The sequence below is a fragment of the Rissa tridactyla genome, chromosome 2 (assembly GCF_028500815.1).
Source record: "Rissa tridactyla isolate bRisTri1 chromosome 2, bRisTri1.patW.cur.20221130, whole genome shotgun sequence".
NCBI lineage: Eukaryota > Metazoa > Chordata > Aves > Charadriiformes > Laridae > Rissa > Rissa tridactyla.
This window is the reverse complement of record NC_071467.1, coordinates 155,975,459-155,990,653: the sequence shown is the minus strand read 5'-3', so window position 1 is coordinate 155,990,653 and position 15,195 is coordinate 155,975,459. Positions and strand designations below refer to the sequence as shown.

General features: G+C 39.4%; 1 protein-coding gene across 6 annotated transcripts in view; it reads left to right on the top strand.

The window, feature by feature from the left end:
• The window catches only part of WDR37 (WD repeat domain 37), a 52,512-nt gene that overhangs the window by 21,456 nt on the left and 15,861 nt on the right, over window positions 1–15,195 (top strand). For 4 of the 6 annotated variants that reach the window (XM_054189943.1, XM_054189944.1, XM_054189946.1 and 1 more), the window contains 5 exons: window positions 1,000–1,071; window positions 3,176–3,220; window positions 4,517–4,593; window positions 5,962–6,199; window positions 6,718–6,859. In XM_054189943.1, the coding sequence (XP_054045918.1) occupies window positions 1,000–1,071; window positions 3,176–3,220; window positions 4,517–4,593; window positions 5,962–6,199; window positions 6,718–6,859 (574 nt within the window). Of the gene's footprint in view, window positions 1–999; window positions 1,072–3,175; window positions 3,221–4,516; window positions 4,594–5,961; window positions 6,200–6,717; window positions 6,860–8,300; window positions 8,872–10,508; window positions 12,197–15,195 lie in introns of those variants that run through there. The other 2 variants (XM_054189948.1, XM_054189947.1) reach the window with 2 other exon arrangements.

Sequence of the window (15,195 nt, the reverse complement as noted above, 5' to 3'; positions counted from 1 at the left end):
TATTTTTGTATTCTTACATTCATCTGCCTTTTGTCTAAGGATGTAGGGGCAGCTAAAAATCTTAATTTTTGGTTCTTATTAACTTACTAGCTTGCTTCCTTCCCACTTGAGAGGGAACAGGTACTAATGAATAAGTCACTAAATCTATTATAATACAAAAATCCATCTAGAGGATTGTGTGGCTTTGGAAAATGATTAGGGAAATAAACCATAACCAGTTAGAATTGGTCAGTTTCAAGTGACAGTCTTTTGAAACTGGAACAGAATCTGAAGACACTTACTGGACATAAATATTAAGGACCAGAAATCTCTACTTCATAAACAGTTCTGTTACCATTTTTGTGTGCTCACTGAAGGACACATTTTGTCTTTATGTGGGACGACTTGTCTTTGTCCTGATTTAACTTGGAAACAGCCTTTCTCCAATTCAGCATTAAGGTTCACCCCACTTACAAATACTTATATTAATTATTTATTTGGGGTGCGGGAGGGTAAGGAGTGGCATTTGGAGCGATTTTCTTTGAGTAAGTTTTTGTAGTGCTCTGCGGTGACCTATATGCATTTGGGACTTCTGTGCAGGAAGTAAATAGTTTGTGCATAGAACTCTTGTTTGTAGTGACTGACGGACTTTTTCACCACTGAATTCTTTCTGTCTTCTTTTTGAGTCTCATCATGCACGGTTGGAGCATTATACATAAGTATATAACCAAGTTAGGAAAAATATCAGAAGTAGAATTTGCCTTTCAATACATACTGCAAATTAATCCAATGGGGACAGCACCTTTACTTTTTTTAGGAGATGTGTATAAAGTTATAATGATAGGAAGCTTTTATATTTTATATATAAGGTGATAATCAAGAGGATTTGGTCTGTTCTACATTTGAAATCTATTTCATATGGTATGCTCTACATTTGACGATAACTTGTTTGTTGAATCGGTTAAAAGTGAAAAACATACATTTGTGACAGTATTTACAGCTACTTTTTAATCTTTGTAGATCACACTGCTTTGCTGTGGAGCATAGAAACAGGGAAATGCCTTACCAAGTATGTAGGGCATGTTGGATCAGGTAAGATTAAGGGCATGTTGTGAAAACTGGAAACAGTGTGGGAGGGTGAAATGTGTTTTGGACAACTACAGAAATGTTTATTGCGGTTTCAGTTGCAGGTTTGCCAACACCATTAACAAGTCAATTGGGAAGTTCCACTAATCTTCATACAGAGAATGTTTTCTAACGTGATTCTTTCTTGGAGAGGCGTATTAAGACAGTTCTGTAAATGCTAAATGAATAAACAAGTCCATATAAAGAAATTTACAGGCACAGTTATGATACTTAGAAGTTAAATGTCAGAACTGATTGAGGTCTCATGCGTATGCAGAACATGAGAAGCTTATATAAGCAGAAATTAGCTGTTTTGCAGGATCTGTGTTATATTTGAGATACAAAATACAGATGCTGGCTGCACGTCTATTTTCACTTCTTTGTTTAAAACATGATCCCATATATAATTTTTTGCGTAGTATTAAAATCATAGAATCATAGAAAATCTTGTTTTGAAGACAGTTAATTCAATATAGGCATTTGTCTTCCCTCTATACCAGTATGAATATTTCAGAAACTGTTTTTTAAACCCGTTCTTGGGTGGAGAGGTGCAGTGCGTGCTTTTGATGTTAATTTTTGGTGTCCAATTTGACAAGCACCTGATTAGCCCCCTTCTGTCTCATAACGGGTTACAATACCAGGTTTTACAGTCCAACGGTGAAAAGGTTTTCCATACCTTTAACTTGCTGTTGAGAGTTGAGCACTTTGAGTGATCATTTCCTGGAGCGTAGAGTCGTGCACCCAGAAAATAAGGAACACAATTATTGACCTGGTATGTTTGGTTAAATAACTCGGCTAGCACATCACGTGAACTTTGTGGCAAAGATACAAAAAGAATTAAGTTTTCCAGAGAGTGGTCAACTGCTTCAACCATAAGTTCTACTTTTTCCTCCTGCTATATGATTTCTAGCTCCTACAGCACAAAGATACTAATAGATAGATGCATAGAAACAACAGGTAACACTTTCATTAGTTCAGAGATATCAGGTTGCTTGCTGCATGGAGAGGGTACCTTTAGCCTCCACAACGTCACATTTAAAAACTCCAATCGCTTGCATTTTCATGCTGATAGTTTGTTTTTTTTTAAATTGCTATTTGGATAACCATGAAAATAATAAAAGCTCTAACCTGTATTTAAACAGTTGTGTGTAAACTAAATAAAATATATACATATATACTATAACTTATAAAATTATATACTTGATATTAAAAATAATGCCTTTTTCATTTAGTAAAACTTCTTTACTTGTTTACGTTTGATGCTTGATTTGAAATGGAGCAAAGGTGTTGGGTGCCAGCAGTTGGTGCACTGTTGAGTTAATTCGGTGTGAACAATTTAAGGAGTATCTTCTTAAACTCATTACAGCACCCTCTCCTGACAACATAAGCATCTATTTTACTTGATTTCTAAGTTCTTTCTTGAAGAGCTGTTGAAGAGAAGCTTATGGATTATGCAAATGAAAGTGCTTAGTAATGAAAAGTAATTGAATCTTATGCATTGAAATAAAAAATTAAGAGCAGTGTTGTAGGCTAATAGAATTCTTTCAGGTCTAGTTTAAAACAATCATGTTTTGATTACATATGATTGCAGGACTGAAATGTAATTTGTATTATTTGCATTAGGTTTTTAGGCATTTGTTCTTGCAATCTTAAGTAAAAATCAGAAAGTTGATGGTCATGTATAGTAAGTTTTCATTATGTTAGGAGTAGTTATGAATACTTAAATTCTCTTTATGGAAGTCCAGAGCATTATCTCCTGTCAGCTTACATGTGATTCTTTGAATGTAGTTTGTTTATCCTCTATAATGTGAAACACTTGTACTAGATTCAGGAAATAACTTGCTAGAAAGTGTGTATTGTCTATAATCAACTATAGTTGCTTTCCTTGATACTACATAGGTTTATGTACTCAAATAAAATTCCTTTCTACTTTATCTTACCCAAGAGATTACTATACTACAAAAAAATTACTTAAAACTGGACTTCTGATTTTCCAGTGCTTTTAATGATAAAACATTATGAAATAATTCTTCTAGTCTACTAGCGTAAAACTTTGCTTTGTTTCCCACAGTAAATTCCATAAAGTTTCACCCAACTGAGCAAGTGGCTCTTACAGGTATGTAAAGTTTTTTCATATGCTGAGTATGTTAATCATGATGGAAAAATAAGCGTAATTTGCTAGCTTCTTTTTGCTTGTAGTGTGTCTCCCTCCTGCTTTGTCAGTATCCCTGTTGATTGAATTATTTTTGTATTTTAAGGCATAACAAATTAGAGCTAGATCTTTCCATCTGTGTTTTCATGTCATTGTCATTTCTGCTTACCTGCTCCAAGCCAGACACTTAGAGTCATACATCAGCTGAATGTTCACAAGTCCATGGGCCTGATGGGATTCACTAGAGTACTGAAGGAGCTACTGGATGTTATGGCAGGACCCTTCTCTGACTTACAGAAACCAAAACAACTGAACAAAAGCTGCCCATAGGTAGATTTTTGTTCTGTTATTTTTCTGAGAGGTAGTTCTACAAGGTATTTCCACTGAAAGTTTTCAGGGGACCTGTTCTCTAGTGTTACTTGATTGATTTAGCACTGATTAAAATCAAAAAATCTTCCTCCCTGATCCAGAATACTGACACCAGAAATAATACAAGGTTGACCTTTCTTCTAGCCTTCTTACTTGGTCTATTCTATGAGAGATTTTTCCGAGTGCTTTCATGTACATTGGACTTGCCAGATCTATCCGTACTCACAACAGACTTTCTTCTCGATCTAGAGCTCTCAGCACTGTACCCGTAGGTATTAGAGCATGTTTGTTCTGTCCATAACAAGGACAGGCTTGAGTTTCTCCTTAGTTGGTAATAGATAAGTCTATTTCAAAAGCAAATGAACTCTAAAATCAGATGGTACCTCCTGAGCTATAAACTGGTGCTAGTTAAGCTGATTTGTTTAAGGCAGGAGCATAATAGCTTCACACTTGCTCTTTTTGGTCTTCTCATTAAAACCACACAAAAAAATGTTTAATGGAAGATGTCATTGAATGAAGAACAATCCCAGTATTTGAGAAACAGCAAATGAAGGATGGCACCTGTTAATGTGTTAAATGCCTTCTTCAAATGTTACATATTAGAACAGCAGTGATATTCATGTTCTGATAGGTAGTGTTTAAGTGGATGTTTTCACTGTAGGAATGATTAATTTTGCATAACGAGTTATGTTCTTATCAGTTTTAAAGCCAGGAAAGTAACCATTGATGTTGAGACTCACTTACCAAAAAGGTCATAATGGTATCTCTTAGAAAAAGATGCAACTCATACTGTTGCCAAATGTAATGTTAAAGCTTGTTTTTATTGTTCACGGAAATGCTTTTATTTAATATCTTTTTTTTTTTTTTTTTACCCCTCTTCCCCCTGTGCAGCATCTGGAGACCAGACAGCTCACATCTGGAGATACATAGTACAGTTGCCTACACCTCAGCCAACTGCAGACTGCAATGTAAGTAATCAACTTACTGCAACTAAACTAATTGCACAGCAATTTCATTGGATACAGGTTTTATGATAAGGCTGAATGTTAAATTTATACATAATTAAAAAAATTACATGATTTCAGGATTGCAAAAGGTGGGATTTTAAGATTTTAGTTTAACAGATATAGTTCAGCCTTTCAAAAAGGACTCGCTTCGTGTTTTCAAAGATCTGTGGTGCAGAACAGAATATGCAGCTGCAAGTATGGTAATTGACTTCTTATTCAAGGTAATAAACATGGAAGTAAACGAACTGTTGAGTAAAATGTTTTGTAATAATTCAAATCATAAGTAATAATGAACTTCTGTTTAAACGAGTTAAATTCTTGCAGCTTAACTTACTGAGGCACCTGTGTTAGCTATGGTTGCTACGAATTGAAAACTGATGGCAAAGACTTGTATTTTTGGCACTTATTTTATTGTATCTTTATCGATTTCTAATCGACCCTTGCCAGCACTCATCACACTATCTGATGATGTTGTCCCTAGGCTTTTATTTAGTCGGTATTTACTGTAGACTGTTAAATGCTGTATTTCACTTAAAAGCACCCTTACTAAATTGTGAAGACAAACGTAGTTTCCAGCATGAGCTTCTCAGTAAGCTGAGTAGGGGCAAGAGATGGCTGTATAACGAGAGATAGATTTCTGAATGGAAAATGTTTGATTCAGTTTATTTGATTTGGCATTTCCTTTTTTAAAGAACAGTACAAATGTCATCTCTTTCACATTCAAATATCAGGAAAGAAAAGCATGTCTTGCATAAGTGAAATAGGATTCAGAGATTGATGCTTCATGGTATCGCAAAATAATTTATTTTGCATCCAGTTTTACATCAGCAGTGCATGATGACTATGTATTGACCAGCAGACAAATATTGATGTCGTGATTTTGATTCTAATGGGTAAAAATACGGCTGTAAATGATTGTCTTCCCAAAGATTAAGACAGTCAGTGTCCTGTTAGATGCTTCCTATCCTTAAAAACTGAAAGGAAAAAAGTCCCTTGGTAAATGTGCTGCAATGAAACTCGAGGATAATACAGTAAGGGGAATATGAAAAGACTTACCAGGTAGTAAAGGGGACAGATACTCCGAGCTAAACAGTTCAGAAGGGACTTTTTTAAATGAAGTAGTTACTAAAACTGCATTGACTCATTGGTATTACTTCTTCAGCTAAATTTTTGATAGTGAATACCTGAATAGGCTAGATTCTGCAGACTTAAGTTACCCACTCACATTTACATTAAGGGGATTGGGAAACATTTACACTGTGAAATGTAACTTTAGAGACGTTCCTTCCTGTTTATTCTGAATTTGGGTTTTTTGCTTGCATTCTACAGCAAATGTCTGGAGAAGATGAAGTTGAGTTCTCAGATAAAGATGAACCTGATGGGGATGGAGATGGTTCTAGCGACTGTCCCACTGTCAGAGCCCCATTAACTTCACTCAAAAGCCATCAAGGAGTGGTCATAGCAGCCGACTGGCTTGTTGGGGGGAAGCAAGCTGTGACAGCATCGTGGGATAGGACAGCAAATCTGTATGATGTAGAGACTTCCGAACTTGTCCATTCCCTTACAGGTATCTGTTCACTCACAAAAAGATAAATTAGTGTGTATTTTTATATGTGGGATTACTTGTAGATATCAACACATAGGGGAAAGCAAGTTGTTTCTCTGGACTACGGTGTGAGTGTGTACAAAACTTGAGCTGCTGCTCAATATTGTAATGGTTTCTAAAATTCCAACCTTATTAATCCTCTGAGCGTGAATTTGTGTTCTTCTAAGCTTGTGATATATCCTATGAAGTAGTTGTTTTTAAACTGATTGTAGCCAAATTTTATTTCTTGCAAAGTGTTTTTGTTCTGTTTATGGCATATTAAGTAGCAATTTGCTACTTAATATTGGTGTGAAGTTTGGTTCTTTTTGCTTTTAAATATAGTTCTAAACTTTAACAGCAGTAGTAACATTAGAGTTCAGAATGATTATTCTTCTTTTGCTGTTTGGGGAAAAATAAGTCATCAGCATTTCATTCCAAGCGTATGTGGAAATGAAAAGTCTTATTTTCATTACCTTACATGTTCTCATCTGTGATTGTAGGGCATGACCAAGAGCTAACACATTGTTGTACACATCCCACCCAACGTCTTGTGGTGACATCATCACGCGATACAACCTTCCGTCTGTGGGATTTCAGAGATCCTTCTATCCATTCTGTGAATGTCTTTCAGGGCCACACAGAGTAAGTGACAGTTCCTTCACAGGTTTTTACAAGTTCCAAAAGTATAAATGTATCCAGTTGCTAATCTGAACAAAACTGTTCCTGTGCTCTTTTTGAGGTACTAAGTTCATTCCCCTGTTTTATGAGGCTGATTTTCACAGAAACCCCTAACTGTCCTCCTTCAAATGTAACACAGCAGTACTTAATTTCCAAAACAGCAGCCAGGGCTCTTGGTGTAATATTGCTTATATAGTAAGTGTAGGTAAAAGTTCTTACAGTTAAAGGCAATTGAAGGTATAAGGTTGGTTTTGGCATTGGTTATGCCCGTAGTTTAGGGGTATTGCTGTAATGAAGTCGATCAAGCAGATTACCTCTGCTTGTCATGATACTGTGTGTGAAATAAAGGTTACTTCTTTGGAACCAGTTGCGGACGGGGGAAAGGCAGGATTAATTTTTACTTCTAAAGCTTCTAATTTGTACATAAAATAAGAAATTAAAGTAAGGACACTGATTACCATGTTCTGTCAAAACAGTGGTTTTGGTGTAACATTTTTAGTTACCGATTTAGGCTTTACGTTTTTATAGTGGCTACTGTTGAATATGGGCAAACGTAGTCATGAATCTGTGTTATGGTGTTGACTTACCTTTCTGTTAATCAGAACTTTGATACATGGCAAATGCAGGAGTAACTTGGAAATACTTTATCCAAGGAAGTGAATCTTTTTTTAAAGATTTTTGGAATGTTTGAACTTGACTGTTTCAGAAACAGATTTCACCTCCCTTCTTCAGAATAAAAGATGATTGTTAATCCTAGCTCAAAACAAAACCCATAAATATCTATTGCATTAAAACTGAGTTTCAGTATCCACTTTCTCATTTTTCCATCTGTTGGCTAACCTATATATAAAGTAAAACCTTTCAAGCCCCACCCTGCCCCAGACTCCTCAGCTTGATAAATTATTTGGTGAACGACAATCATCCCATATAAGTAGCCATCTTCTCCTGCTAGAAGAGTAAGCTTAGTTTTATGGCCTGCATCCTGGAATTGTTTCATGCCATAATTTTTGTACTCTTCTGTTGCTTTTTCTAGAATGACTTGTAAAAGTTGGAAGTCTTTGTGTCCACTGGTGCTTGCATTTTTTTCTGAGCTAATTAATTGCTTTGTCCCAGGACATTTTTTCAGAGAAAGGACCGTGATTGACATTAGTGTTTTTCCATATGTGTGCTGACCAAATGATGTTGATGTGGGGTGATGGTGCATACTGTAGAAGCTGTTAGTTGGTATTTTGGCCTTTATCACTGAGACCTATAAACTATCAGGAAGTTTATTTTTTTATGAATGGAATAGACCTTGAGCAACCTCTTAGGTCACTTTTATTCCAGCTTTTAATTGTCTTCATATTTGTGTTTGTGTCTTGTATTGTCTGTCTCCATTTTGTTCTTTGAATGTATCAGTTTTTAGTGTTGACAAAGGCTTTTTCATCAAATACACTCTAACTTCTAAGAATCTCAAAACTGACTTTACTGTTCAATGGCTAAGGTTGTTCAGCTCTCTGTTTTGTTGAAGAGGTGATTCTGTTACGGAAAACAAGTATTTTATGAGGAATGAAGTCAGAGGGGAAGACAGGAGCTTGGTATTTTGCAGTCAAGACATACTTTGAGGGATTTTATTTTTTGGTCCACTATTGTACTGCCTATTAGCAAAATATTTTTAAACTACTACTCTCGAATCAACATGTAACAATCTTCTCACATTAAGCAGCATAGAAGAAACTGGTTTATCTGTTGACTGGAAAATACAAATACAGAAGACTTTTTTTGGCTTTCCTGAATATCTGTTTGAATAATTTGCCAAGTTTTTAATATTTTGACAGGCTCTTGGAATTGGTTCTGTAAATTGGATGTTACAGTTATTAGTGCTGATAATTTAAAGTCCTCAGCCATAAGTTTTAACAGCCTCTTGCTAAGTAGTAGTACCTGATGAATAGCTGTCTAGAGCTCATAGAGCAGCTTTTTTTTTTCCCCTGTGTATTTCACCAGATCGACTCCTAATGCGTTAAACTACTATAATTAGATGCCAAACATCTCAATCATGAGGCCAACACACAGTTTATTGTGTTGTAGCCCCCAAAATCTTATTCCATCCTGATACTCCTCACAAGGGATCCAAACCATCACCGAATCCCAGAGATGCATGGCTCAGAGTTGAAGTTTTTGGTCCCTCACACCCTGTTTGACCCTGCCCAGCGCTCCCTTCTGTCTCAAATGCTGTAAAGCTCCTCTTGGGGCTGAGTGCTTTGACAACAGAACTAAACCGGACCCTGAAGAGCGAGGTCAGTGCTGACGAAGGCTCCCGGCCAGAGTGATGCAGCCTTCCCGCAGAGCATCACGCCCGTGGTCCCACGCACAGAGAGGGGCTGGGGGCTCTGTGGGGCCCGACCCTAGAGGGGGAGTGGAGCAGACGGCCTCTGCTTCTTGAAGCTTTGCATCTGACGTGGGATTCCTGCCACCAAGAGCAGTTTTCTGTTTTGGGAATGTGAGAGAGGGGATTGAGGCTTTAAACCTACTCGGAAATGCAGGTTTTTTTGTTCACTGCAATGTTGCACTTTTTGTCTGCTTGTGTACTGAAGACATTCATGGATAGTGTAATTTCAACTTCCTTTGCAGTAGCCTTAGTGAGTTAGCTTTAAGATTTAGTCAAAATGGCACATTATCTTGTAAAAAATGTAACAGAATGATGCTGATGGATTGTGAGGCTAAGGTATCCTGTTATATGCAGAGTATGATTTTATAAAATTAATTGACATCTGAAAATGGAAAGCAGTTGCTGTGCATTGCCTTGTACCATAAAGTGATGTTCTGTCAAAACAGGTGTATATGTACCAGCTATGAGAGTTTATTTGTATTTCAAGTAGGTAGACTAAGAAATCACCTATTATTTTGGTGTTCTGAGCATATGGTGGCTCGCTTTATTAAAAGTAGAATACTTCTTATTGTCTACTACTGTGACAGTCCAAGAAAATAAATTATCCTCCAGTAAGGCCAGAAGGAATCTGCTGTGATCAGCATATCTGTCTCAAGCTTCATGCATTGATGCCTGTTTTGAATTAGGAGGTAATTTTAGAAGAATTGCCAACTGTATATTAGGTTGTTCCAATGATAAGGATTTCAGCTTAGCCCTTGGTAAATCCTGTATGTTGCTCAGTGTGTAGTTAACCTCCCTGTTAAACTTTTTGTGCCTCCCTTGAATAGCTTCATTTCTAGCTGATGGATTTTATCTTGAAGAGCTTTGTTTCCTATATTAATAGATACTTAGGTGATGATAGAAGTTTCCTATACTTTTTTTCTCTGCAAATTACTAGGGTTTTTTTTATAAGTTACCTATTTTGCCTCAGAGTGTGTTTTGCAATATATTTTGACATTTATGTATCCAAAGACCAGGTTTAGTGCATTGTTAGTACTGCTGCACTTCAAGCCTGCATTTGTCTGAGTCTGCAAAGTACATTCAGGTCTTTTTCGAAGTTGCATCTTCCTCGGGAAGCTTCCAAATCTGTAAACATTGCTTGTTTACATGTTTCTTACAAATGGCTGTTTCACTTCAGTGTTGTGACTTAGGTGCCTGTGCTCTGCTCGCATAGTGATAAAAATATCTTGTCACATTTTCTTTTAGGTTTACCATACCCCCAGTTCGTCTCACTACTTATTCTCTACTGATTAAAAAATAAAGAAATGGTGTGGAAATAAGACTGATTTTTGCTTAAATGTAAAACTTTGTTATTGTCCGATCCTGTGCACACACCAGTAGGATTTTATATTACTAATGCTGTTAGTCACATCCCTCTGTGAGGCGTTTAACAGAGCCTTGGGAAAAGATTACATTCATATTATCATCCAGACGCTTACTTGTTGCATGTTAATTAAATTGACTTCCTGAGTGAAAGCCTCCAAAAATTATATTGGGGACTCAAATTCCGACACCTTTTTTCCAGCAGATACTGCTTTAAAATACGTTTGATAATGTATAGCACTAGCTGTTCTCCTGTTGAGAAATTATTGCATTTAGAGGTTATTGATTAGAACTCTTCAAGTTGAACTAAGGTGGTGCTCTGAAGAGCAAAACGCTTTGAACATCTACCTGGCAATTTTCATTCCAGCTTCGCTCCTGCTTTTGTTTGCCAACCCCTGCACAGCCATCTTGTCCAGGGCTCTGAAGGCCATTCTTTTGCCAACCTGGTGACCTAGTTGAACAGCTCTGGCGCTGACATTCTCTTGCATATGTACTTGATGAGATTTCATGTCTCTTCAGGTACTCTGCGTGTGCTGAGCTCTTTCTTGATGTGCAGAGCCTTCTACAGTGTTTGTATTGGACATCTTTAGCATTTGTAGCTTAAAAAAAAAATCTTAGTCTGTAGAGGTCCAGTCAAGTACTTTACAGATTTTATGCGTTAGTTCTGACAATTTGGTAACACTGGAAATAATTAAATACCCGGTTGGCAACAGAATGCTTATTAGCTAGTGTGTTCGTGTACATCTTTTAAACCATAAGCTGCTTTCGGTATGTATTTGTAGTATGTTGATGCTTAAGGGCAACTCAAGAGTTAGTTGCTAGATACTAAAGTGTTTTGTTTTGTTTAGAGACAGTCAAAGGTACACAGTGGTTGGGCACATATTTCTTGAAATGCTTGAATAAAAATGTGCAGAACTTCCACACCTGGGCTTGCAAATATCATCCTTCGAAGAGTAAAATGTTGTTTTCAGGAGCAGCTTTGGGTTGCAATCCTTAAGTGAATATCCTGTGTTAATGCTTATTGGTTGTTCGGTTTATAGTTATGCGCCAACTTGTCATGGTGACTAAACGCATTTTTGTCTTCAAAAAAAAGAAAAATTTGAGCAGGTACATTTGACTTAACTAGAAAAATTGCAAAGTTTGTTTATGACTTCTTAAACTTACTAATCTTTGTAGCTAGACTGAGCCAGTGCATCAAACATGAATGTGTGTTAGCTGTTGAATCTATATCTTTGTGTTACTTTCTGGGCAAGCTCAGAAAATTGCTGAAAGTGTATCTTATGTTATTTCTGATGAAGAGATGAACAAAGTGACTTACAACACTTTCAGAATACAGCATATGCTTTCTCCTTTCACTCTTGTTGCGTGGCTATAGGAGATCAGAAAGGAAGGTTCTTCATTTGCTGTTGGTATGTCTCTGAATGGAGCTGGAATAGAACTTTGAAACTAAAGAACGGCAAATATGTCTTGCTTCTTCAACTCTTCATCTTCATACTCCTATGCCTGATGGAAAATAGGAATTAAAAAAATTTAAAAATACTTAAGCAGCAGCCAATTAGTATGCTGGGCTGAATCTGACATTGAATTGGGAATTAATGTCAAAATGGCATTCTGTATCAAGAGGCTGTCGTGGTTTAGCCTCAGACGGCAACAAAGAACCACGTGTCGCTCGCTCGTGCCTTCCTAACACAGGAAGAATCGTAAGAAAAGGCAAGACTCTTGGGTTGAGACAAAGGCAGTTTAACAGAACAGCAAAGGGAACAGACAAACAACACCACCACGGATAGGGGAATATACAAACGCGATTACGGAACCGCCGCTCCCTCGCCGCTCGCCGGACGGACCCGGGCTGCCCCAGCCCGCTTTTAAGCAGCAACTTCCTGCCCCCTCCCCCGGCAGCTCAGGGTGGGCGTGGCTCACATGGCATGGAATACCAGGAAAAGTTAACCCTATCCCCACCGGAACCAGGACATTATCCACCCCTTATTCCATACCATCTATGCCATGCCCAGCAGGTTCCAATGAATTGCCACCACTTTCCCCTGTTATATATATATATATACACACACATATAATGCCCTTAGTTTATGGGTCATCCCTCCAAAGTGTCCGTTGAGTTCTTTTAATCCACGGCTTTGGGCTCCATCTGTTAAAACAGTCTCTCAGGGCAGGTGAGATGCTGGGTGGTTCTGGTCTGTTGCATGCTGTATTTTTTTCGGAGCTTGTGACTGGTGCACCTGGTGTGGCTCATGCACGCAGTCCGTGGGCTGAAGATGTGGATCTTGAGGAAACTGCTGGGCGCCGGCTGCTGAGATCAGTTCTTATCCCATCATCCCTGTGCCTTACTTGTAGTACAACTGATAGCAATTATAGCAATTAACAGCACACAATCTGATTCATTGGCTATTCTCGCCCAAAATCAGATCTCCATGAGGTACACATCGGACTTCCCCATCCTGCCGCATCACCCACCAAGTGCACCCAGGTCCTTGGGCAAAAGCAATCCCACGGATGGGTTTGCCTTTGCCTGAGGCAGGACTAACCCAGACTGTCTTCCCTAGCATATTCTTCATGTGCACTACGGGGACTCTATCCCCTTCTACAGTACGTGGAAATTTTGATTGGGCAGGGCCAGCCCGATTGTTAGATCCCCTGGTGTTAACTAGCCAGGTAGCTTTTGCTAAATGCGTATCCCAGTGTTTGAAAGTCCCACCACCCATTGCTCTCAGTGTAGTTTTTAACAGTCCATTGTATCGTTCTATCTTCCCAGAGGCTGGGGCGTGATAGGGGATGTGATACACCCACTCGATACCATGCTCTTTGGCCCAGGTGTCTATGAGGCTGTTTCGGAAATGAGTCCCGTTGTCCGACTCAATTCTCTCTGGGGTACCATGTCGCCACAGGACTTGCTTTTCAAGGCCCAGGATAGTGTTCCGGGCAGTGGCATGGGGCACAGGGTATGTTTCCAGCCATCCAGTGGTTGCTTCCACCATTGTGAGCACATAGCGCTTGCCTTGACGGGTTTGTGGCAGTGTGATATAATCAATCTGCCAGGCCTCCCCATATTTGTATTTCAGCCATCGCCCTCCATACCAAAGAGGCTTCAAACGCTTGGCTTGTTTGATCGCAGCGCATGTCTCACATTCATGGATGACCTGTGCAATAGTGTCCATGGTCAAGTCCACCCCTCGGTCACGAGCCCATCTATATGTCGCATCTCTCCCTTGGTGGCCTGAGGAGTCATGGGCCCACCGAGCTATGAATAGTTCACCCTTATGTTGCCAGTCCAGATCCACCTGAGCCACTTCAATCCTAGCGGCCCGATCCACCTGCTGGTTGTTCTGATGTTCCTCCGTGGCCCGATTCTTCGGTACGTGGGCATCTACATGGCGTACTTTCACAACCAGATTCTCTATCCGGGCAGCAATATCTTGCCATAGGTCAGCAGCCCAGATGGGTTTGCCTCTGCGCTGCCAGTTGCCCTGCTTCCACTGCTGTAACCATCCCCACAGAGCATTTGCCACCATCCATGAGTCAGTGTAGAGATAAAGTACTGGCCATTTTTCTCGCTCAGCAATGTCCAAAGCCAGCTGAATAGCCTTCACCTCTGCAAACTGGCTCGATTCACCCTGTCCCTCACTGGCTTCTGCAACCCGTCGTGTAGGACTCCACACAGCAGCCTTCCACTTTCGATGCTTTCCCACAATACGGCAGGACCCATCAGTGAACAAGGCATATTTCTTCTCATTTTCTGGCAGTTTATTATATGGTGGGGCCTCTTCTGCACGCGTCACCTCCTCCTCTGGTGACATTCCGAAATCCTTGCCTTCTGGCCAGTCCATGATCACTTCCAGAATTCCCGGGCGACTGGGGTTTCCCATTCGAGTTCGCTGCGTGATCAGTGCAATCCACTTACTCCATGTAGCATCGGTTGCATGATGTGTGGTGGGGACCCTTTCTTTGAACATCCAACCCAGCACCGGCAGTCAAGGTGCTAAGAGGAGCTGTGCTTCTGTACCGACTACTTCCGAAGCAGCTCGAACCCCTTCATATGCTGCCAATATCTCTTTTTCTGTTGGAGTGTAGCGGGCTTCGGATCCTCTGTATCCACGACTCCAAAACCCTAGGGGTCGACCTCGAGTCTCCCCTGGTGCTTTCTGCCAGAGGCTCCAGGTAGGGCCGTTCTCCCCGGCTGCAGTGTAGAGCACATTTTTAACATCTTGTCCTGCCCGGACTGGCCCCAGGGCCACTGCATGGACTATTTCCTGTTTGATTTGTTCAAAAGCTTGTCGTTGCTCAGGACCCCATTTAAAATCATTCTTCTTCCAGGTTACTTGATACAGAGGGCTTACAATTTGACTGTAATCTGGGATATGCATTCTCCAAAAACCCACAATACCTAAGAAAGCCTGTGTTTCCTTTTTACTAGTTGGTGGAGACATAGCTGCTATTTTGTTGATCACATCCATTGGAATCTGACGGCGTCCATCTTGCCATTTTATTCCTAAAAACTGGATCTCCTGCGCAGGTCCCTTGACCTTACTTCGCTTTATAGCAAAACCAGCATTCA